Source organism: Neolamprologus brichardi, chromosome 22 (genome assembly GCF_056152115.1).
Source record: "Neolamprologus brichardi isolate AB-2024 chromosome 22, ASM5615211v1, whole genome shotgun sequence".
NCBI lineage: Eukaryota > Metazoa > Chordata > Actinopteri > Cichliformes > Cichlidae > Neolamprologus > Neolamprologus brichardi.
Window position 1 is genome coordinate 30,344,069 of NC_142124.1, and position 24,596 is coordinate 30,368,664.

At 42.8% G+C, this 24,596-nt stretch overlaps 1 protein-coding gene across 1 annotated transcript; it reads right to left on the reverse strand.

Moving 5' to 3' along the window:
• Nucleotides 1–749: 749 nt before the first annotated feature.
• Nucleotides 750–22,140, reverse strand: lpcat1 (lysophosphatidylcholine acyltransferase 1). The gene is made up of 14 exons (XM_087835259.1): nt 21,901–22,140; nt 16,168–16,307; nt 13,690–13,904; nt 13,302–13,414; nt 13,109–13,169; nt 9,680–9,738; nt 8,579–8,613; nt 8,154–8,208; nt 7,951–8,033; nt 7,753–7,878; nt 7,246–7,399; nt 5,039–5,137; nt 3,493–3,631; nt 750–2,970 (listed from the first exon to the last, which is right to left on the reverse strand). Exons 1-14 carry the CDS (start codon nt 21,985–21,987, stop codon nt 2,837–2,839), a joined length of 1,500 nt encoding a protein of 499 aa, XP_087691385.1. The 5' UTR covers nt 21,988–22,140; the 3' UTR covers nt 750–2,836.
• Nucleotides 22,141–24,596: the final 2,456 nt, after the last annotated feature.

A 24,596-nucleotide genomic window follows, 5' to 3' on the forward strand; every position in this document is an offset into this window, starting at 1 on the left:
ATTGTGCTGGGGGATGTTTTTTGGCAGTGGGACACTAGTTGGGATCAAGGGAAAGATGAATGCAGGAATGTACAGAGTCATCCTGCTCCAGAGCACTCTGGTCCTCAGACTGTACCTACGAACATGATATATTTTTGTTTTTAATTTTTAAATACATTTCCAACAATTTCAAGCAAATGTTTCTTTCAATACTTTCAAGATGAACTGTGGACTTTTATTTTATTTATAAACCTTTGATTCTAAACATTATAGCTGGCAGTAGAGCCATCCACAACCTGAGTCAGAGGACCACGAGGATCATCCACTTTGTCTCTACGACAAAAATAATTAAATGTTATGTGAGCTTTGGCCCTGCAAAGGATACAAAGGATCTCCAGTGGATGCACTGTGATGTTTCCCTAGTCACCTGGATTAAATCCAGGGTTGTGTTTACTGTAGGGGGGATTTTTGCTTGGCCAGCATGAGGGCTGGTGATGGATCCCCAAATACGGTGAACAGATTCCAGCCCTGCTATGTGGTCGGCTGCTGCTGCTGTTGTCTTTCATGGCATATTCCTTTGAGGCAGGAGTATCTGAAGGAGTCTGCAGTGAGGCGCTGCTCAATGAGCAATTTATATGTCCTCAACAAAGCTTCTTCTCTAGACCCCGAAGGCAGGTCTTAATTGTTAGACGTGATATCTCCACTCTCCCTCTCTGCTTTCTTTGACTGTTTTTTCTTCTCTCTCCTCCCACCCACCCTCCCTCCCTGCAGCTATTAGGAATTGGATTTGGAGCAGAACGATCCATTTAGTTTCTCTCCTCCGTTTCTATCCCTCTCTCCCTGCTTCCACACCTCCTCTGTAGGTTTCTCTCATCAAAGCCCAGGCTTAATCTGTCTATTTTTACCTCAAGGAATGAAAGCAAGGGATGAGGTAATGCTTTTGCTGTCCATCAGGTGGGCAGTGGTGCATGAGCTCTCTGGTGTACATAGCATACGGAGCTAGTGCCACCACGTGGACCGAGATGAGAAGAGGTCTTACGAAAGCAATAGGATGAGCATGAACAGAACTGCCTTTTCATTAACTCGCTAATAATGATCAAAAGAAAAACACAGAACATGACAACAGATAAAGATGGACAAAAATCCACTGATGATAGCTTTAAGGTAAGCGTGACCCACTGCATTGATTCATACAAACACTGTCAGGCAGTTTTAGAGAACTCAAAGCATCTTAAGATACAACTATAAAAGCAGAGCTCCCCCTAGTGGGTAAACACAGTAAGTGACTATGACAAAACAGAAGGTTGTATTTATAAAATAAAAAGCAGAAAACTTTGAATTCTGCTTTGAATTTTAAAACATAATGGAAACTAGGCATAAGGCATGAAATGTGACCATCACAGGTCAACTTTCAAACTGCAGAAAAACAAACCAAAAAAAAAGAGATCGATGTGTGAAAGCGAAGACATGTTATTTATCAAGTTTTTAAAGATATGCTCATCCAAACACCGAGCCGTCATCCTTTGCAGTGTTTTACGAACTGTTTAACGCAGAGGTGGAGAAATTGTTTTGCTCATCATATAACTGTAGGTTCATGCACAAACGAAAGTATGAAGGTAGTTGCAGGCAGCAGTCTAACATCTGGGCCCACATTCATTAAGACTCTCGGAGCAGGAAATCAGACAGCTGTCACGCTGGCACCTCTTTAGTCGTGCTTTTGAAAAGCAGGAGTGAAAGCACTGAGGGAGTGTTTTAACTTCAGACTGGGTAAATGCAGACATTTCATCCAGATTCTCACTAATAACTAAAACTCCACATGAAAAATCATCTGAAATGTCATTTAAAGCTGAGAATTGTCAGTAATTTCAATCATGCTCTAATTTGTATATAGTTTTCTCTTATGGGGAACCTTTTGGATTCTAATCTCTAAGAGCAGTTTTTGAACCCGAGAGTACTCTGAAAACTTTTTTTATTGTGGAGGAAAAAAAGAAAAAGTAACAGATAATCCTGCTATTTACTAGTGGAACGCATCCAATCCTGCTGTCAGGAGAGCGGGCAAGAGCCGATGCATTGTGGAAGTTTCCATGTTATTTCTGCTGGGGAGAGAATCACTGAAGAGGCCCATGCAATCTAAACACAGCACCAAAACCCCAGTGGTGAGGCCCAACGAGGAGGAGGAGGAGGAGAACGATGCTGGTGCTACAGCTCAGAAACCACAGCTGTTATCTCTGACTTTGCATAAAGCGGACACGAAAATGAACAAGCTTGTTGTTGAATGTGTGGTGAGATGCAGTAACACCCTCAAAGGTACTTGTACAGTAAGCAACACACAGTCTGGATATTGTAATGCAAATGGTTATGCAAATGTACTGCAATATGCTGGTGACGCGTGAAACTTTAATGGCAGTAATCTGGGACTATAAACACATAAATATGGGCCGAGATGCAAAGTGTCAACACTTATTTTTTTTGCCTTTACCAACACGTAATGCTGGTTTGAAATGAAACCATACAGGTGCAACGACAGCAGGTATTGTGCTAGTGTCCATTAGCCTGAGATAACAACAGTGCTAACCTTCCAATACATAAGGATACATAAAATCCTCCTTTTTCCAATCTGTTCTTTATAAACATATATATAAATATTTGTGGAGCACACAAAATGTATCTTAATATTATAGTGGGCATTAAAAATAAAGGCAAAGAAAGAAATAAAAAAATAAAAACATTATCTGGATCAGGAATTCACACTCTTCCTAAAAGTTTTGCCCTTTCTCTACCTGCACTTGAAGGCACCGTTGTGACAGCATTGATGGGGTCTGATAGAGAAGGTAAAAAAGTAGCTTGAGTCTGTGAGTTAGTCGTCTTTGCTGCGGCTCTGGCCGTTGCAGCTCGGAGATCGGCCTGTGCAGAAATCCCGTGGATGGTCTTTAAAGTGGAGGCAGTCCAGAGCAAAGTGTGGAAACTGCTGGATGTAATGAAGAAGATCATCTGGCAGAGATGGAGTGTGAGATTAAAACAAACGTTAACTTTACATTTTTACTAATCAACACACTAAACTTAAATATAACATGTAATATGTGGCATCTAAACAGCATATGTAATTAGCTCTTTTGTTTAGCAGCATTAGCATAATTACTCTGATCATTCTAGATCGTTAGAGATCGGACTGAAAGTGGCTATTTTGTGCAGATGGGTTGTTTTATGGTAAAAATAAAAAGGTTCTTTTATTGGACAAGAAAAGAATGCTCACAGAGGCTTTGACAGTTTCTAGAAAAGGCAGATGGTGGATGTAAAATCTCGTCTAACAGATGGTATTTATTTTCTTCAGTAAAGCCGAGAAGAAATCAAATGTGACGGTGACAGCACAGACGAAGTGGGGAACACACTGACAGATGCTGTCAATCATCTCTAACGTGGGCTCATTACCACAATGGTCCTATAAATAATTTGACATCTCTGTCAATGTGTTAAAATGCTTAAAACATGTTACAAACAGAAACAGGGTCTTACCATAAGTGATCTTTCCTGTGTCGGGTCCGAGCGTTAAGCACACACTTGAAAGTCGCACTTCCTTCACTCCTAACATGATTTCCAAGATGCCGGCTAGCTCCTCCTCCAGGATTTCCCCGCTCTCCTCGCTCTCGTACATCTGCGAACCCGGCACGAAGCGTTAGCGCAATGCTAGGAAACCTACACTGGTACACCTGTTAAACTGGTTAATAAGCACAGGTTAATCATAGCGCAACAACTCCATGCATTTAGGCCTGTAGACACAGTCAAGGGGACCGTCTGGAATCAAACCAGCATGAGAATTATCAGGATGTCCAAAAAACTCACTGAAAAGCCTTCAGCTAATCCAAAGTGCTGCAGCAAGAGTCCTGACAGGGACTAGAAAGAGAGAGCAGATTTCTCCTGTTTTGGCTTCCCTTCATTGGCTTCCTGTTAAATCCAGAATTGAATTCAAAATCCTGCTCCTCACATACAAGGTCTTAAATAATCAGGCCCCATCTTATCTTAATGACCTTGTAGTACCATATCACCCTATTAGAGCACTTCGCTCCCGCTCTGCAGGCCTACTTGTTGTTCCTAGAGTATTTAAAAGTAGAATGGGAGGGAGAGCCTTCAGTTTTCAGGCCCCTCTTCTGTGGAACCAGCTTCCAGTTTGGATTCGAGAGACAGACACTATCTCTACTTTTAAGATTAGGCTTAAAACTTTCCTTTTTGCTAAAGCATATAGTTAGGGCTGGACCAGGTGACCCTGAATCCTCCCTTAGTTATGCTGCAATAGATGTAGGCTGCCGGGGATTCCCATGATGCATTGAGTTTTTCCTTTCTAGTCACCTTTCTCACTCACTATGTGTTAATAGACCTCTCTGCATTGAATCATATCTGTTATTAATCTCTGTCTCTCTTCCACAGCATGTCTTTATCCTGTCTTCCTTCTCTCACCCCAACCGGTCGCAGCAGATGGCCGCCCCTCCCTGAGCCTGGTTCTGCCGGAGGTTTCTTCCTGTTAAAAGGGAGTTTTTCCTTCCCACTGTCGCCAAAGTGCTTGCTCATAGGGGGTCATATGATTGTTGGGCTTTTCTCTGTATCTATGAAGCGCCTTGAGGCGACTTTTGTTGTGATTTGGCGCTATATAAATAAAATTGAATTGAAAAATTGAGAATGAGGAAGAAAGGTGGCTGCTGGTGCCAGTCAGGCTGATCTGAGAATTTCAGATTAGCTTCCAGTCAAACCATCTCAAACTGGTTTCTTGAACTTGACAATGAGTTCTCTGTACTCAAATGGCCTCCACAGTCATCAGATCTCAACCACGAGAACATGTTGTAATGTGGTGGAACAGCAGAGTCACACTGTGGATGTTCAGCTCACAAATCTGCATCATCATGTCACTATGGACCAAAGTGTCTGTGGAATGGTTCCAGCACCCTGTTAAATCTATGCCGTATAGAAGTAAGGCAGCTCTCAGGGTGAAAGCTGATACTAGCAAGGTGTACTTGCTCAGCTGTTGGTCAGTGTTTGTTAAACCGGAGTAAGCAGTATAAAAACTTACCTTAAAGGCCAGTTTGAGGGTTTCCATGGACTTTGTGGGTCGACGAACGGTCGACAGAGCGATAACGTAGCGCCTGACGTCTATCTGTCCATCTCCATGCTGGGAACAAAAACACATCGGTGAACAAAAGGAGCAGGTTAAGGCCCACACTTACAGCACAAGTATCCATTGATCTAACCATGTTATCGGTTGAAATGGAGGACTGTGGTGTACATATGAAGTCTCTAGTATATTCACCTACTAAGCACTAACCCTGATTTTAACTTTGTGGCGGTGTCATCGCTCCCATATAGACAAGGTTTCAAACTAAACATAGACCACTTTTAGCCCAAGCACTTTAATTATTTCATTTATTTAAATATAACATGTTTGTTGTGAGGCCATGGTCCTCAGCCGGAAAAGGGTGGAGTGCCCACTCCGGGTCAGGGACGAGACCCTGCCCCGAGTGGAGGAGTTTAAGTATCTCGGGGTCTTGTTCACGAGTGACGGGAGAAGAGAGCAGGAGATCGACAGGCGTATTGGTGCGGTGGCCGCAGTGATGCGGACGCTGCACCGGTCCGTTGTGGTGATGAGAGAGCTGAGTATAAAAGCGAGGCTCTCAATTTACCGGTCGATCTACGCCCCTACCCTCACCTATGGTCACGAGCTGTGGATAGTGACTGAAAGAACGAGATCGAGAATACAAGCAGCGGAAATGGGCTTCCTCCGAAGGGTGGCTGGCCTCTCCCTTTGAGATAGGGTGAGAAGTTCAGCTATTCAGCCGCTGCTCCTCCACATCGACAGGAGTCAGTTGAGGTGGTTCGGGCATCTGACAAGGATGCCTCCTGGGCGCCTCCTGGGTGAGGTGTTCTGGGCATGTCCCACCAGGAGGAGGCCCGGGGGCAGACCCAGGACACGCTGGAGAGATTATATCTCGCAACTGGCCTGGAAACACAAGCTGGAGGAGGTGGCTGGGGAGAGAGAGGTATGGGCTTCTTTGTTTGGGCTGCTGCCCCCGCGACCCGGCCCCGGATAAGCAGAAGAAAATGGATGGACGGATGTTTGTTGAGAGGTCAGCATAGACAGAATCTACCCCGCTAACTATCAAGCCCAACCAATTAAAGTATTTTATCAATATCAAATAATTTTTATTATTTTAAAGAGGCTATGATGGTATTTGACTGCATTTAGGACTAGATAGCCACACAAAGTTCAGTCTACGCACAAAGACGCCCAAGTTTTAAATTTAAAGTGGACTCATTACACTTTTCCAGCTGCATATTTTTATTCCTGAAGAATTTTACTAGAGAAGCTTTGGATGACTCATAGCTCATAATAATCCTTATTTAGCTTATACTGAGCCTGTGAAATAACTGTTTCGGTTGCCTTTCCCCTTCCTTTAAATTAGCTTCTTTATGGTTGGCTGCTTCTTACAAACAGATGAAGCTGCTGAGCTCACAACTAGCAAGAAAAACATCTATTTGTTGATGCCTGTGGACCATCACAACGCCTAATGTTCATGCCTCCATATTAACGTCAGACTGTAACTGTGTGATTGTTCACACAGTACAGAGAAAACCATCTAGTCTTAATTTAAGGATTCAGCTCATTTTTTTTAAGAGTTTCTGGAAAATTGTCGTGGAATGTTAAAGGCAGCAAATAAGACCTTTTGTGTGTCCTTGCAGATCTGGTTTTAAACTATGCTCAGTTTAAATGGTCACAACACTAAAAACAGATTCAATGACAAAAAGCTAAAACTCTACAACTAGTTTCTATCAAAAATACAGGAGAAGAAAACTTTGCAATTTCTTCCAAAAGCCTCCAAACTTCCAAACATTCTCCTCATATCCTAAACATTCCTGTGGCCCGTCAGTCCTGCTCAAAATGCCTCGCCGCTTCCCTTCACCCTGCAAACACATTAACTCTGAAGTAAAATTCATTAACTTTACCTTTTTTATTCTCTGCTATGAAAACTTTATTTTATTTTATTGTGACTTTCGTGAATTTCGAAACAAATTTTAAGAATTTTAATCGTTTTTATATTTTGCAGAAAGAAAGAAAATAACAGATTTTTATGCATTTTTCTGTGAAGCTCATTTTATAACTTTGTGTGATTATTTGAGCATAGCTGGATCTTTAAAAAATAATAATTTTATCAACTTTTCTTAACATCAAATCCACGTTTGTCCATTTCCCTTTGCTATATCTTGCACTTCCTTAATGTTTACCTCATCAAAGAAGCTGTGAACTTCTTTAAGTGTGTCTGTAACAGGGAGGTTGAGGAACTGGGCAAAGTCCTCCAAACCCAGTTTGTCTCCCTGCAGCTTCCTGGCTCTCCTGGCCTGCTCTTCAAGCACCCCGTCTGTTGTTGCTGCTCTCAGTCTGTTAGGACGAAGCAAAAAAAGGAAAAACCTCAAAGAAGCCAGATTAAATATGAGTAAGTCGTCCTGGAAACAACACTAAAAAAAGACAGCACAAAGTGTGGAGTTTCCTCAGCCTTTTTTAAAACAAATCCAGGGGGAAGAAAATTAAAAAAAAAAGAGGTCCAACATAGTTATAATTATACTCATAAATTGAAGTTCATTGGGGTTTTTTGTTTTGGCTTTTGGTTTTGGTGTGTGTGTTTCTGCTCAGCCACCAATAGGTGGCAGTGTTTACACACTTTTCCCAAAGTGTTGACTCAGCACCCATCAACCAAGCAGTTTAACTAGTCATTCCAGTCTCCCACCACTTACCCTAAACGACATATTAGCTGGTTGAACTCTAGGAGGCTGCGATAATCATATATGCCCAGAGGGCCGCGCGATAGGCTGATCTCAATGTCATCAAAGGACAGGTCTTTGAGCGGCAGGTCCAACGCCCTACGAGGACAGAGAGAAAGTTTTGAGTCAAGAACATCCAAAGCAAGCGTGCGTTGATCATCGCACACTTACTTGGCCATGAGCTTTCTGACGTTGCTGGCGAACAGCGCGGGGTTTTCTTTCTCCTCGTTCGATGGACTGTAAACAGGCAAGTACTAAAGAGAGAGTTCAACTCAGACTTGTCGTTGTGACACTGATCATGCTGCTCGGCAACATAATAAATGCTGAATTGCAATAAGTCAGTTTGCTGACTTCTGTCATACGAAACCGCTCACCTCAATCTCAATGGAGTTATGAGGCTGACACAGAGTGAGCCACAAAATGTGAAACCTGGAAGACAGAACAGCTTCATCTACACCCTGATGGAAACAAACAGCTTTTAACTTTAATAACACAGAGTGGGAGACTGTGCGTGTTGTTGTTTTGTGTATATTCTATGTAACCCTGGGAATGCGCTGGAGTCGATCACACCCGACGACGATGTTTGCTTTTAACCAGCCTGTTACACATGCACCTCTCTGCTCTGGTCGGCTAAAAAAACAGCACCTGGTCCCTTTTTTGGTGTGTTTTTTTGTTGCATGCTGTACAACAAAACGCTCCCTGACGGAACAAAAGTGTCCTGGACACACAGCCTCGCAGACATATCCCCAGCGTATTCCCACAGTGACTGCAAAGGTGTGTGAGAGAAAGAAACACTCACGCTCCGGGACCTTTCCACGTCCATGTAATGGTATCCTGTGGAGAGAGAAACAAACACCCCACGAAGCAGTTTTATACAAATCCACAAACTCTTTATGTATCCATAATCACTGTGAGGCACACTTATTACAGTGAAACATAGCAGAGATCCTCGCCTGTATAGAAAAACCACCTGTTGGTTTGCAGAATATTGTTTTTGAAGCCTCAACTTTGCTTTGTGAAAGCAAAACACCTCACTTTATATTTTATAAGATGGAAATAGTCTAATATATTGTTCAAGGCCATCACATTTAAAAGTCAGACACAACAGGCTGCAATTCAAAATTGCATTAACCAATAGCGATGCTCCCTTGAAGGAAGGACGACTGAAATAAAGCTGTGGACCCTCTGCTCACCCCCAACCGAGAGAAGAATAAAAAAAAACATAAAACCCCTTAATTCCACAACACTTCCTGCGTGCTGCTACTCCACACTCAGTCTCATAACGTGAGAGCTGCCAAACATGACCTGACTTGACCTCGCATCGAAGAAGGCGGCCATCACTAAATTAACAAATGCAAAGAGACTGAATGGACGCACATCTTGTGGTGCGCAGAGAAAAAACAAACTAAGAAGCAGTCACCCTGTCCTTTATTTTCACCTTCTCTGCCTCACTTAACTGTCTTGCGGTGCCACGGTGTCAAAGACGTCAGCGCGGTGAGTACACCGAGCACCACGGGAAACAGTGACAAAGGCTTTCGAGGGAATGAAAAGAAAAACGAGGTAACAGGAGCTGCATGTTTAATGAAAGAGCGGGGAGAGGTGCTGCGAGAGCGACATGACACCTCTGTGTGCATGTGTGCATGCGCACGTATGTACGATGCGTGTGTGCGTGAGAGACAAACAAAGGATGAAATATCATCCCACTACAACATGAGCTCATTCAACACAAGAGGAACACACTAATGCGAAGGAAAGAACTCACTGCATCACAGGCGTGTCAGTGTGGGTGTGTATAGTGTACGTGGAGTCACTATAGACGTGACCTACGTCTAAAGCTGCAGGTACGGGAGGAGCCACAGAATAGGATCAAAAGGAAGAGGACAGGATTTATGGTATATACCAGTTTGTTTGGGTAGCGTAGTATCACTGGCTGCACTGGGAGTCCTGGGATGAAAGCACCTGAGGAAGACAAGAGGAGGAGGAAGGTGATGAGAACAATCAAACAAACCCAGCTCAAAGCTTTTATTTGAATCCTGTTTCTTTGTCTTGTGTCAGGCACGTCAAATTTATTTGTTTTTATAGAGTCAAAGTAACTGTGAAATTAGCAGTATGTGATGGAAAATGATGGGGAGGGGGTTTCCAAATATATTTTATGAGTAAAGAAAAAGAATAGAGTTGGACTGCATCAACTGGTTTAGTCAGTGATGAGATCATAACCTCAAAATAACATCGGGAACAGGGACAGAGCGTTTCCATTGAATTCTATTATATCTTGCTGATGATGGGCAGGCTGATAAAAGCTACATACAATATTTATCACTGGACAAAGACCCACTCAAGCTATTCAGCAACTTATGAATGGATTGCAAAGGGTTACAAATATTACACATGAGCATCAGGCTCAGTTTACCAACTTTGTGTATCTGCTGTTTAACGCTGGCCACAGACCATACAATAGGTTTTTAGAGTTTTGATGAATAAAACATCTGCCTGATGCTGCTGTGAATGAAGCTGCTTATATCACAGCAAAACAGTGAACATGTAGCTCAAGCTGAAAGTCACCACCAGTAAGTAAGTAAAAGAAAACCAGATGCATGCATCATGAATCACCTAGCTCAGCGTGTATTTGAATAACAAGCCCTGGAGGCAGGGCGAGGAGGATTTTAATAGTTGTTTAATATCAGCGATGGAAAGGCTGATGAAACAGAGCTGGCATATTAACTCGGGTGTAAATCAACAAAGAGTCTCCTCCAACAAACACTGATGAGTGGCTGAGACCTGCATTTAAAATGAATAAAGTTATAATTAATCGGGTTTCTCGTGAGACTGTGAGAACGTGAAGAGGAGTGAAAGAGATCTGCAGCATCTGAATGATAGTGATGGACTATAGTAAGAGGAAAGAAACGCTCTATTAAGAGACTGAAACGAGAAAAGGACATAACTGCAGAGCACATTAACACACACACACACAGTTTATCTGTTGAGCTGGGAGCCAGTGATGAGATGTAACAAGAGGAGACACATCCAGAGAGGACCGGTAACACATCGCACAATGATCTAACCAGACACACACACACAGTGAGTGAAAGCAGGACAGAGTGTGACCCACAAGGCTCACTGCGAATGGCCGAATTATGGACTGGAAGCAAGGGGATTAGACAGAGCAGGCAGGGAACAATGGCTGACAACGTCACGCATCATATCCACACCCACACCCACACCCACGGGATGTGAGCAGAAATCAAGACCATAAAGAGATGAGTGCAACAGTTCTGTGTCCTGAAGCAAGTCACTGAACCTCCAGACTCACTGTGTCAAAAGAGAAATTCATTTAACCAGACACCTACACCTCGAGCTGACAGCCATGGAGTCAGCCTCATTCATAAATAATCGTTTACAAGTCCACGCACACTACGTGAAATGTATACCGAACAAAGCAAACACACCAAGTGTCTCCATTAACAGACACACCCACTATTAAGAACTATAACCAAACAGTCCTCAGGCAACAAAGGCAACAATGAACCTAATTGTCACAAATGTTTTAAATACATGAAGTTATTCATGTATTTGTTTCATCCTGTTAGAAAAAGTCTAAAGTAGAAAGATACAAAACAGTCTGATCACTTAAATGTTTATCAGAGAAGACAAGCAAAAGGAAAAAAAGGGGGGGGGGTTCAAACATAAGGTGCGGGGGCCAGAATCAGGCCGGCCAAGACTCCAATCTAGTCCACTAGACAGCTTTAGAAAATGTGAAGGAGCACACAGATTTTGAACTTAGCTGTATTTTCACTTCCACCCCCCAGTGCCATCCATACTACAACATGAGCAATGAGCTAACAGATAAACAATTACATGTGAAAAAAAACAAAAAACCCAAACATCGGATTTTAGCAACTATTTGGGGTGTTTTGTTTTTGTTTTTTTTATCGACTAAAAAAAAAAGATTTTTCTGTGAATTAACGACAACTTTCTATTTTGTGATTACACGATAGTCTGCGCAGTGAACTACCTGAACTTTTTCTGAAATTTTACACATTAAATCATGTAGTTTCACCGGTCGGTCCCACTTACGCTCAAAGTCGGCTGTAGGTAAAATGAGTTTACTCGACTACGCTGCTTGCAACTAGTCTGGAGGGGGAGATGGTGTATGTGGCGGGGCATGGTCTGTGGTGCCATGCCTGCCATAGTTCATTTAAAGTGGTGCCGAAACCCAGCAGGCGGCATGGTGAAACTGCAGCCGGCGGTGTCACGCTGCCAGCAAGAAGAACTCCCGGACTGGATTGAACATGGGAGGCAGAGGATTGAAAATCTGGCAGCTCTGATCGGGTTCTGGCCAGCACCGCTGCCACCCCCACCGGCATTCCCCGATAGCGAGGGAGTGGAGGAGGTCCAGACTGTTCTGGCGCCCATCCTGACCACCAGGGTGAGGCCAGGCAGGATGCAGCCAGCCTCCGCGCCCATACCCACTCCACGGGTGGGAGCGGCTGCTGCCAGGCAGGGGACTACACCCGTTCCTGCTCCCCCAGAGGAGAGCCTCTGAGCAACCTCCACCACTGACTCATGCACCTGCCCAGCCATAGGTGGAGGACGAGGTGTGTGAGAGATTGGCGCAGCCAGAGATGGAGGTTGAGGCGCGCGAGGCTCCGGCCAAACCAGAGGTCCACATGCTGTCCGGACTTCCACCAGAGGCTGGTGCATTGTGTGATCCTGTGCGGCAGCCGCCCGCCAAGCCGCTGCTGGACATGCAGGCGGTCCCCAGACCCACCTCGTCACCAGCCCCACTGGATACGTGGGTGGCCACCTGAATGGACACCTCCCGGTAGCTGGGCCGGGGGTGCCGATGGTCAGGGCTGATTCGGCCAGATGGCTCCCCGGCCTCAGTTGGGCAATGCGGGTATGTAGCGGGGCGTGGTCTGCAGTGCAGCTACAGGGAAGGCGGACACACCTGAGCATCATCCGCAATCACACCTCAGTGCCTTAAAAGTCTGTTTAATGTGTTTGTTGTTGCTGGTGTGTGTGAGGCTGGTGGCTGGAAAGCCGCAGCCTAACACTGCAGTGTTACAGCACCAACAACTGTGGAAATAAACGTAGATGCTGAAATGCAAGCAAACATGAACGGGTCTGCCGTGGTTCATTTACAGTGTAATAATGAGCCTTTTACCATCGAGTGAAAATTTCTGACAATTTCTGGGTCTAGATGGAAATGAATGAGATTTTATCAAAGTAGTTTCCATGCATGACGAGTTCAGAGCAGTTTTATTGAGAACCAGTAAGAATAAACTATCTTTACAGTCAGGCCAAAGCAGGAAGTGCAATGAATACATACCAGCCTTGAATAAGATTAGACCCGACCTGTTGGTGCAGGTCCCCTCCGGGAATATCATGATCTGCAACAGACACAAATCGCTCTTCATTTCTTGTTCGAATTTGCTCTCGCTTTTAATTCATCACCTTTAAATTCCCAGGTGTCAGCTGAGATCAGATCTCTGTGTCCTTATGCGTATATGCATGTAGTTTACCTGAGGCCACTTCCCTCCAGAGCACGCTCTCCGCCTGATTTCCTCGACAGTTTTTCGTCTCGAGTCTTGGTCTGACCGAAACACGAACACTGGCCTGATGTAGCTGATCAAAGCTGGGAGAGGACGATGAAGAGGTGGATTTTGGAAGAAAGCCACAACAAGAGAAATAATAATAAAAATAATAATAAGTGAATTAATGTTCAAAACACTGAATAAAAGAAAAGTGATGGAGAGTTGACTTAACAGAATGCACAGTCTCTGTCAGAAAGACAGAAAGAAAGAAAGAAAGAGCTCAGCTAAATAAATGTAGTTACCTGTCTGAATGCATTCTGTTACATTGTGCATATGCTGTACATTAGTATAGGAATTTCAGTAAATGTGCACTTACTACCCCAGACTGGGATGCTCCTGCTTTCCAGTTTGGTGACTATGGAGCACATGGTCATAGTGACTGGGATGGCATCAAAGTAAGAAGAATGTGGTGCCACAGTGAGGATGGGCGCTTCAGAGGGTTCTACCCGTTGTCCCTTCACTTTGATCCAGTGGAAACCTCCGCAAAACCACATGGCTCGCATGATCGCTCTTAGACACAGGTCTATAAACCTGACGAAGGACACACAGACAGATGCAATGCTCTATAGATCAGAGGTCGGCAACCCTGGGCCCTCGTGTCACAGCTGGCACACGAAGGGTTAACTGATGGCACGACATGCAGTGAATTAATCTGAGAAGGTGCATAAAAAAATAAATATCTACGGTCGGGCCACCAGTGCACATCGCAAATTAGCTCGCATAGACACATTAGTTGTGTTGTTTCTTAATGACGGTATCTTAGCTAACAACCCCAACTACCAGATTCAACTTGTAATTGGCTAAAAATCACTTCCCCTACCGGTCAGAGGGACGTTGCTAGCTGGCAGAGTTTTCAAGCGATGTTGAAATGTACACTTCCCGACACTTCGAATGCCTCAGGGAGCTGTCCGCTCAGCGCAGCATCAGCACCACGGTAGGGCTGTGCGATATGACCAAAATCTCATATCCCGATATAAGAATGCTATCGTCCCGATAACGATATAAATCACAAAAATGTAACATTTTCTGTAAATTCTGTGACTCTCGGGCAGCTCGACTTGCGGGAAGTGTTTCCAGCTGCACGTCATGTAGCTGGAGTCGAGTGTTTTAACTGATGCATGAAACGATACATTTTTAGACATAAGTTGTAACGGCCGCCGTTTTCTTTGTGAGGATTTATTACACGGCGTGCTGCGGGGAAAAGCCTGTTCTAACGTTTGAGTCTAAGGTTTATTTTTTGGCACCTGGCGGCTCTTTTTTTACTTCTCATCCGTAAATAATCTGCTCTTTCACGTGATTCCGTTTATTTTGAAAAGTCTCAACAGGATCTTGAGCTTTATTGTGAAAGGTTTATGTGGAACATAAACAAGCGGACACGTGATGCTGTTACCGTCGTTGTTGCTAACGACAACACATAAAAACAGGCGCTTGTCCGTCCGTAGTGTGGTTATATTAAATATAAGAGAAAGAGAGAACTTTAAGAAATGAATATAGCCACTACAGTGACCATCAAAACGATAAAAAAATATTGCCGTAACAGTTTATTTTGCGACACCATGAAACAAACGATAGCGTAAAATGAAACGATAGATGTTTTATATCGTCATCCGATATATATCGTTATATCGAACAGCCCCACACCACGGAAATACATGGATACATTCGAAGACTCGAGACAATTCACAATGAGCTTTTGTGACTTTCAGGTGTATGGATCAATGTTTTCTTTTCTGATCAAACCAGAAAGCTTTAATGAGCAGCTGGATTTGTCTCGCATTAACTGGACACAGAGGACATCGAAATGCAGCTGATTGAACTGAAAAGCTCGACTCTGTGGGGTCAAAGTTTGCAGAACTACGGACGCAGCTGGAATCCACAGCTGTGCGTGTTCACAGAGCTTTCATTTTCACCTGATGGACGTCACTACCTGACAAGTTTTACTGTCTTCAGAACACTGCAGAGGCCTTATTGACAGTATTTGGCTCGACATGTCTTTGTGAGCAGATTTTCTCTCACACGAGTCCTCAGGTAGCCCCTGAATGCTGGACACTCGGAGACCTGTGTCTCTGAGTGGGAGACCAGAGATCACATTAACATGTGTGTCTCTGTATTAACAAACATGCCATATTGGCCCAGTTTATTTTTCTTATCAGTGTTGTGAGGAGACCATAAATAGCATTTGTATTTTCTGTTGTACAGTTCATTTGCTGTTGGTGTTCTTGTTATTGATAAAAAGTGTTTGTTTGGAGTTTCTTTCAAAATAGCTGATTTGCCAACATCTGCAAACAAATATAATTCTATAAAGTTGTTCTGTATAGTGTGTAACTGTTGATATAGAGCGTTATTAAATGTATTGCTAATGCAATGGTTGATATGGCACTCATCATCAGACCCCTGCTATAGAACACATTTATCTTCAGATTGTGAGTGAGTGGCTAAATCTGTCCATGTTTTTAGCAACAATTTTTATTAATCCACAGTCTTTTTCACTAATGTTGTGTTTTCTGTGTTTTAAATACAACAATGGGCTCAATGTTTTATTTTTTAGAGGTTGTCAGTAACGAAGAACCTGTAAAAATGACAGAGCGCTGCATTCTAATTATTCACACAACTAACATTTGTATAAAAGCATACCAGCATGCTGATGTTATACTGAGCAGACAGAGGGCAACAGTCAGCATCTCAATTTATAATTATATATTGCAATACAATTTACAGGATGCTGAGATTTTTACACATTTCTCTCTAATCCCACAAGTCTTAGTAGCACACGGGTGCTTTCACACAAACCCACCTCCTCCACCACGACTGAGGCTCGATCGCAAACTCCGAACGTCCCAGAGAAGCAGTGAAGGCGAAGGGCCACGCCAGCAGCATGAGGAAAGAGACCAGCAGCAGCCGCACCGGAAAAACTGTAACTGACATGAGTCCTATCTGCAGGGACGAAACACACAGAGACACAAACAGTTACACTGCTGCTGCACTTCAACAACCTGCTGTTTACTGTAACATCCCTGCTGTGTTTTAGCCAACTGTCAAAAAAACAATAATTAGCATAGCATACATTCCTATAGAGCTGAGAAACATGCCATTACATTTTACAGTGTCAACACTCCATCTGTGCCTTTAGCAGAACACAAAACCACATAATTAACACTCACTGTGCTTGTCTAATCGCGCTTTAAAGGCCCAACGCAAATCAGCGGTTTGCACTATCAATGCCGATTACCTAGAGTAAGAATAAAGGGAGGATATAGGCTCAATTGTGTTTGCATCTAAACAATGTTTATTTCAATATATTAACAGCAAATCATCCTAAAATATACTCTTATTCACACACAGCCCTTTCTACAGCTGGTGTCGTTTGAAACCACAGACTATGTAAAAGATCCCATTATTTGTGTGTTTTTGGGTGTGGCAAGCCAGTGACTCGCAATTTGCTACTGAATGAGTATACACGGCATCCTCAGGTTCTCAGTCAGATCCAGCGTTTGCTTAATACATCTTTGTTCCTACAAAAAACCTCAACTCCAACAGCTACATTGCTAATATCAAAGCTTTGAAGAACAGCAGTCCACAAATCAACCGATTGAGCCATGCTGACTAAAGCCATCTTCTACTTGCAGTGAAGACTGAAGAATCATTCGGTATACAGGAGAGTTCATGGTCGACTCAATGATGACAAGGTGTCTAGATCGTGTGCTTTAAATCAAAACGATGTGCTTGACAGTTGGTGTGAGGTATTAGGTGTGCTGATATACTGTGTTTGATCTAAACCAATTGGTCTCATCTGTACAAGGACATGGTTGCAGAAGTCTTGTGGTTTGTCCAGTTGCATCTTTACAAACCTGAGATGTGCTGACATGTTTGTTTTTAACATGCCAACTGAGGCCTGTAGCCTGAGCACTCAACAGTCTGGTCTTTGAATGCGGTGGGATGTCCACTCCTGGAAAGATTGTGCCGCACATCCTTTTTCTGACAAAACCCCTGAAAAATTCTGTTTGTCCACCAGAGTTCATGACTACACATCAAATCTCCGGGATTACTCATGAACTACCTTAAATAAGCCTCAGATCTGACAGTTAGTTGCTACTTCTATTGCCTAATGTTATGACCATAAAGGATTCTGTTAGTGTTTCTGTTTAGTAAAGGTCACTCATGGTGACTGGATGACTCTCATTGGGTTTTGCCAACAAAAGTTCACGTGTGTTGGGTTTAGTTCGCAATAATTTTACATAAATGTGTAATGACAGAGATTTGGCGTGTTTGCACCAACAGCGTCACAAAGTCACGGCCTCAAGGTCAAATTCAAACTGTGTAACATTTACAAGCTCCTTCGTTTTGCTCGTATGACCTCTATTTAATCCCTTCATTCTACACATTTATTGCGCTCCCCCTCTCATTGAGCTCCAATGCCTTACAGTGATCTACAATCATGCTTCTCGCGTATCCATCCATCAGTCTCTCACTCTCTATTCCAAGTCGCTCAGCTGTACCTTCATTTATCTTGCTGTTCTTCCTTTTATAGTTTTCCTCCTACTTTGCACTGGTGTGTTTTTTGTCACCCCTCAAGGGAGTCATATGTAACCTCCCCCTCCCCTCCTGCTCCATCTTTCTCTTCTTCCCTGTGTAGTTGTCTATCTGGAGGAACCCAGGTGCACTCTTCAGGGCTGCATTAATAAATAAACAGCAATGGGGGTGATTTATAATGCTCGAACGCCTCTCTCCACCCATCAGAGCTTGTGCGTCACCATCAGAGCTTAACAAGTCCATCTGGGAGGATCTGCTGACATTTTCTCAAGAGGTGGCATAAGAAAACGCAGGGGCGGGGCAGAGGGGTGCAGTTTCCAGTGTTTTAGGAGAACGCCGGCTGATCCTTGGCTGAAGATTTGAAATTTGCAGTAGAAATGCACTTCAAGAGCGCTGAGCTCACTTACAGCACACTGAATAAAAGTGACTACAGATCAACAGATGTCGATTTTTTTTCTTATTGTACATTAACGCTCAATTTGTTCAATATTGAACATTTTAATCTTTCACCCACTAAAAATTAAAGCAGTCACTGAATTTCTTTGTCACGTCATAGTAACTGATGAGGTTGCTCTGTTGTACCTGATGCTAAAGAGATTCTAGGAATCTACAATCTTGACACACATACGTGTACATCTCTATGTATGGTTGCGTTAACACTTTCAGGAGACATTTAAGGAATGTAGTGACTCAGTCTATCTTACTTCTGACTACTTTCACTTTCTACACACACAAAGAAACAAAGCAAAACATCTGGCACGTACCTTAAATGTGACAAAAAACCACACAGGGGTCTGGCCAGGCAGCAGAAAGTTAGCTAGAAGTGATGGAACAGTATTCTCCCATAGGTGTTCACTTAGGTTAAGATCTGGTGAATGTGAAGGCTATAGCATATGATTCATGTCATTTCCATATTCATTAAACCAGTCAGTGACCTCTTATGCCCTATAGATCGGGAAAATGTCATCCTGGTAGAGACCACTGCCATCAAGATTGAACTATTTTATTATTTCTGACCTAAAGTCCCTCGACCCCTGGCTCTATAGATGCACAGCTACAATATTTATGTCTGCTTGCATGTGGCAAAACGTGTCATTTGTAGTTATTGGCTCCCCTTTGTACAAAGAAATATTAAAAATTATTTTGAGACCATGTTCTACAGGTTGTGCTGCACGAATTGACATGCAGAGCTGCAGATGTGCACATTTTGTCTGTACCTCACAGCGCCACACTTTTAAAAGTTTCACTACTAGTGGTTGTTAGCAAATATCTGCAGACCGGTCAGTGTCTTCGATGCAGACTAGTGGCATCCGCAGCAATCTGATAGTCCCTAAATCAATCACAAGCAACTTTTTGGTCTAGCACCCTCTTTGTGACCAACTTCACACAGTAGCCAGAAACCCCAAGACACCACTTGAGGGGAATATGCAATCTCAGGGCTCGGCCTCTGGGCCTGTATGATTGAGGCCATAGGAGTGACTGATACTGGGATATCATGATGGGTATTTCAATTTTTAGAGGTTCAACAAACCACCTATTTCAGAAAAAATAATCCTCAAATGGTAAACTTGATGACGATTACAACGGATCAAAATCCACTAAAATATTTTAACACTTCCGCTGACAAACCATTTTCCCAAGATACATTACTCCCCTGTGTATTGTGGCTCGCTACAGTTTTAACCCGTTAGGAAGGTAATTGCTCTTGGCTAATTGTTTTCATTGAGGCAGTGAATGCGTACCCAGGAAGCACTTAACCTGTCCTACCATTTGTCATATTTCGGCTGCCGTGCAGCAGGAACTGAAGCCAGGCAGTAGCAGATCAAAGCCAAAAGAAACACAACTTTATACACACACGCACTGTTAAAGCCGTGTCTGGTATTAATTCCCATCCATTCGCCGGACATCGCAGCTCTGTTTAATGTCACAGGCATTTTGTTTGTGACCTTGAGAGCTGGCAGCTGTTGGCCGTTCAGTAACGTGTGACTCAGCTGGAATGAGCTTCATTTGCTGACCTGGTTGGTTTACGGTGCTGTGATCGTGTTTGCTGGGAAGTTAGAAAAGACATTCCAGGAAGAGCAGCACCAATCTACAGTCTATAGCAAACAGATTCATAAGCATTAAGCAACCATGCAGCCATATCTCTAGAATCAAAAGCACTGAGGAAGTTGCGTTTTGTCGCTTTCCTTGTTTTCCTTCAGGCAAAACGTGTTTGTTTACACGAGCGTATAAACCCTTCACAGGTTCTGCAAGTGGAAAAGCGTCCCTCTGGAAGCAGAGCAGCAGGAGGTGTGAACCAGACACAGACACACACATGGTCATGTTTACCTTCGATGACCTGCTGCGGTCATATGGCACAGACACGCTTCCAACCTAAAGCACACGCCGACTGAAAAACTGACACACTCAGGCACTAATAAGAGGGGACGGTGGAGGTAAAAGCTTTCAGCAAGCCAATGTCAAGCGGTTGATAATAAACACACGCAGGACTTTTTTTTTTCAGTCATCTCGGTGGATTTGTTAATGGTTAGGCGGCAGTGAACCAAATTTCATACCCTTGTATGTTTTGTTGAGCATGAAAGCAGACACCTCTGGGCCCTGGAGCTATGGGAGAGGTAACCTGAGGGGGTCGATCAGGGCTCTCTTCATGTTTTCATATACCTTTAACTAGATAACATGATTTTCAGTTGATCAGTAACTTTTAGGACACTGGCATGCTGTCAGCAGACTCTAAATCACTTAAGTCAGAAAATCTGCTGAACCGCTTGATTAATAAGGAATCATTTCAGCCATACTGCTCTCCTCCAGCAGCGAGCCAACTGATGCAGGAATGAAGCCACAGCTGTCCTGCTGAAGAGTCTTTTCAACATTTCCATGCTTTAGAGCACATGCCTTATTTAAACTGTACTTTTCCCATCTTTGCTTTTCCTGCTGCTGTGCAGGCTTTCACCACTCCGGCAGCCTAATGAGGACTATCTGAGTACACATTAAACTTGTTTAGCTGTCAGCTTGTTTAGCCGTCGGCTAAAACTCAAGCGTGAACACAGCCCAACTGTGTGTGCACTCAGTGAAAGGAAGCAGCTGGAAATGCAGAACTGTGGCCTAACAGAAGTGAAGTGTATGTTGGGCTGATTAACATGTGTCACTGTGCCAGCTAATCAGGTCAATATGATAGTGAACGGGGTTTTGGTCTTGCAAGGTCTTCCCATCCACAGTAGGCGTGTCATTAAACAAAACATTAAATAAACAAACAATGCAAATTGTCTTTTGCATTGTTTTGCATGCAAAAGACAGTCAATTAAGATTCAAGACTGGCTTTACACACCCATCCAGGAAAATGTGAGGAAAGTGGCTGACTCCACAATGAACCCACAAAGCTTCAGATAACACCAACAATGCAGGAAATGGGTCTGCATGGCAGTTACTGCTGTGTGGGTAAGACTGAGCAGGTGCTGCTGTTTATCTCTGAGAAAATAGAGTTCATTCAAACGTTTTTTTTTTTAAAAAAAGACAAAAAAGGACTACGTTTTCTATTAGCAGCTCTTACTCTTGCATGATTTTCCTCAACACTGAATAAATTCACAGCATGTTTTTAAATCCGCTATGACACAACTTTTGCTTTTTAAAGGGGAACAGAAACTAGATTTGTCACCACACGGTTTTTGTCCTTTTAACCTGTTTGTCGTCATTTCAGCTGAGTGTCGGACCTGAACCAGAAAACAACTTTTTTCCTAGACAGTCACACAGCATTACCACACTGCTGTCGGTTATTGAAACCCTATCCGTGTTCTGTGTTTTCCTCGGCTGTTTTTATTCCAGTCAACATTACCGAATAAGAGTCATGAAAAACAGCGTCATTAAAGCGTCGGTAAAGTTTAGGTGTAGGAAAGTCACTAAACAAGCAGCACATTGTGGTACGAGGACAGAGGAAGATGTCTATCTAACATCATCTTAGACAAACACAGTTTATAACTTGTTATTACCTTTACTGTCTTACCTTTATTTTTTCTGTCATGGTCAATTTGAGCTCGTGCACGAAGGGGTTTTTACCCCCTTCTGAAGGGCGACTGTTTGAAGGCTCCATGGTGAACGACCTAACCCGCAAATAATAAAAGAAAAATGGTGCCTCAGTGTGTCCTGTTACTCTTTCGCTGATTTTATTCTGCTGGAGAAGTCTTCCTCCTCACTCTGTCACGGACACCGATGATGCTGACTGGGTGGAGAGGTGTGCCGCTCACCTCAGATGAAGCCAGCTAGATGAAACCGGAAGAAGCGACTGTGTTTGTGTTCCCGTTGTAGGTTTCAAAATAAAACGAACGCAATTCCTCCTCATTGCAATGACGCTAAAGTGAACAAAAAAAAACTGAACTGAGGTGAACACCATGCTATTTACCGCACATGAAAAAAATCATTGCTTTTTTTAGTCTTTTAAGCTGGAAGCTCACATCGAGCTTGTTATTTAAACCATCGTGTTGAAGCTTTTACTTTGAAAGCAACGACAGTGCAGGGCAATCAAATTTGAAATATCTGCCTTCTTATAATCGGTCTATAACAGAAGACTCTGAGTTGGGCCAAAAAACGTGATTGCAAAAATAATATATAAATATTTAAACTGTTGTAAATAGGCCTATAATCTGCCAAGCATATCTCACATGAATGAAAACAGTATTTTTCTTTAAACCAGTCTCACATTTAAAAAAAAACGTGAGATCTCGTTAAGAGGACAGCATAAATTGCAACAAATATGACGAAATAGTTCTATAAAGATATTTAACTTAAAGGACTGAATTGATTATAACGTAGTAACAAACACAAAGAGTCATAAATATACTTGCAAAAACATGTGATTTCTTTATTTCATATATAACACTTTCATAAGGCTCCTTACCAATATAACGAAAGATATTGCACGTTACCTCTACTAAAACTAATACAATACACCAACATGATTTTGATTAGAGGAGTATTGAGAATCAAAGCCACTGCTTCTTTGAGGCCCACCAACATGTCAGCCAGATTACAGCAATCGAGCGGCTGTTGCTTCAATAAAGAACTAAGAAATTAGTAGTATGATCTAGATGAAGTGATGTGCAAGTGATTGTAGCATATTAATTTATTTGGTCAGTTATCAAAATCAAATTGACAATCATAATCACAGTAGCGAAAGAAATCCAAGATCATCCTTTTCTATGAACCTGAACCTGCTGTGGGGACGTTTGAAACCGTCACTTGCTGATGCTCGCACACCGCACGGTCTCACTAGCTGTGGAATGCGCCTCTGAGATGCTTCGGGTGATTTGCCTTCAATGAAGTCCAGTAGGCGTTTGAAGTCCTGTTTCCTCCGTCTCTATTTGATCCACCCATCCATTTCTGCTGTCATTTATTTTCTACATGCCAGCAAATGCCCGTGTAAACAGACTCTGTTGATCTTCAAAGCCACAGATGGCTGATTTACATTGTATCCTGTGGCTGACGCTTTGCATTAAGACTCGTTTATTGACCCACAGCAATCACTAGCTGAGTCTGTCAGGTGAACTCAGACTTACCTATTTGATAACCTTCCACAGCTCACACAGAAACAAAGGAAACATTTAATCTGTGTTTCTTTGACCAAATGCTTCAGTGGAAAGCCATTGGTTCCAAACACTGGATCAAACCTTCCTGCCGTGCTTTTGAGAAATTAGAAGTGTTCAAATAATATACGTGCATGTACACACGTTTTCCGAATCCCTGATCCTCCATCAGCAAATATTAACCTTTAGTTTATTCGAGCAAAGCCAGCGTACACTCAGTGTTTGTTGCCAAACATCTTTCAACCAGTTTGGTTTCTTCGGCACTTGGGACTGAGTATTGCAGTCAGTCAGAGCGTTTCTCTGCATGGCCCTTTTTCTGGCCTTTAGTAAGCATACAGTGGCTGAGAATTTGCCCAAAGTTTTGAATGTGACTGGTTTTAAAAGTGACAGGGAGTTTGAAAAGCGACCATCCATGATTCACACTTTGGCTCCCTCTTGTGGAAGAATGATGGAACTCAGCCTGATGTTGTTAGAAACTTCAGTTCCACCAAAGGTGCTCTGTTGGTTGAGATCTGGTGACTGTGGAAGCTGTTTGAGTACATTGAACTCACTGTTCTAGAAACCAGTTTGACATGATTTGAGCTTTGTAACATGGTGTGTTATGCTGCTGGAAGCAACCATAAAGGTCATAAGAGGAGCGACATTGCAGTAGATTGGTCATAATCTTCCAGGATTGTTCAAAATGCAAGAAAAAAAGGCATGAACATTTGCATACTGACAGATTTGAAAAAAAAAATACTTTTCCATTTAAAAACATGACAAACAGTTTTGATCGAAAATCAAAGTCCCCATCTTCTTCCTGTTATTGGCCGCCATAAAAATAAAATTATTAATGTTGCATATTTGTCCAAACAAATACATGAAATATCTACATGTTGCTCACACACAGCGCTCCGACCTCTGGAGAGCCCTCACAGCTGAATAACCAGCATTGTTTGGCAGAGATTTTGATCACTTGCAGTTTGTCGGTTTGCACTGTTTTATATTTTATGTGTAAAGGCTGGGATGTGTGTAACGGATTTTAGTCCTTTGAAACATTTGTATTTTTCTTTTGGGGGGGTGCTAAATGTCAGTAAGTGTAACCATAAATGGGTTTTCAATGCCCCTGTAGGTGTTAACT

Coding starts and splice junctions, on each gene's coding strand:
- lpcat1 (XM_087835259.1), bottom strand. CDS start 21,987: ATGGAGCCTTCAAACAGTCGCCCTTCAGAAGGGGGTAAAAACCCCTTC. Junction 13,170..13,301: donor CTGGAGGGAAGTGGCCTCAG/GTAAACTACATG, acceptor TGTCTGTTGCAG/ATCATGATATTCCCGGAGGG. Junction 7,879..7,950: donor GTCAGAAAGCTCATGGCCAA/GTAAGTGTGCGA, acceptor CTGTCCTCGTAG/GGCGTTGGACCTGCCGCTCA.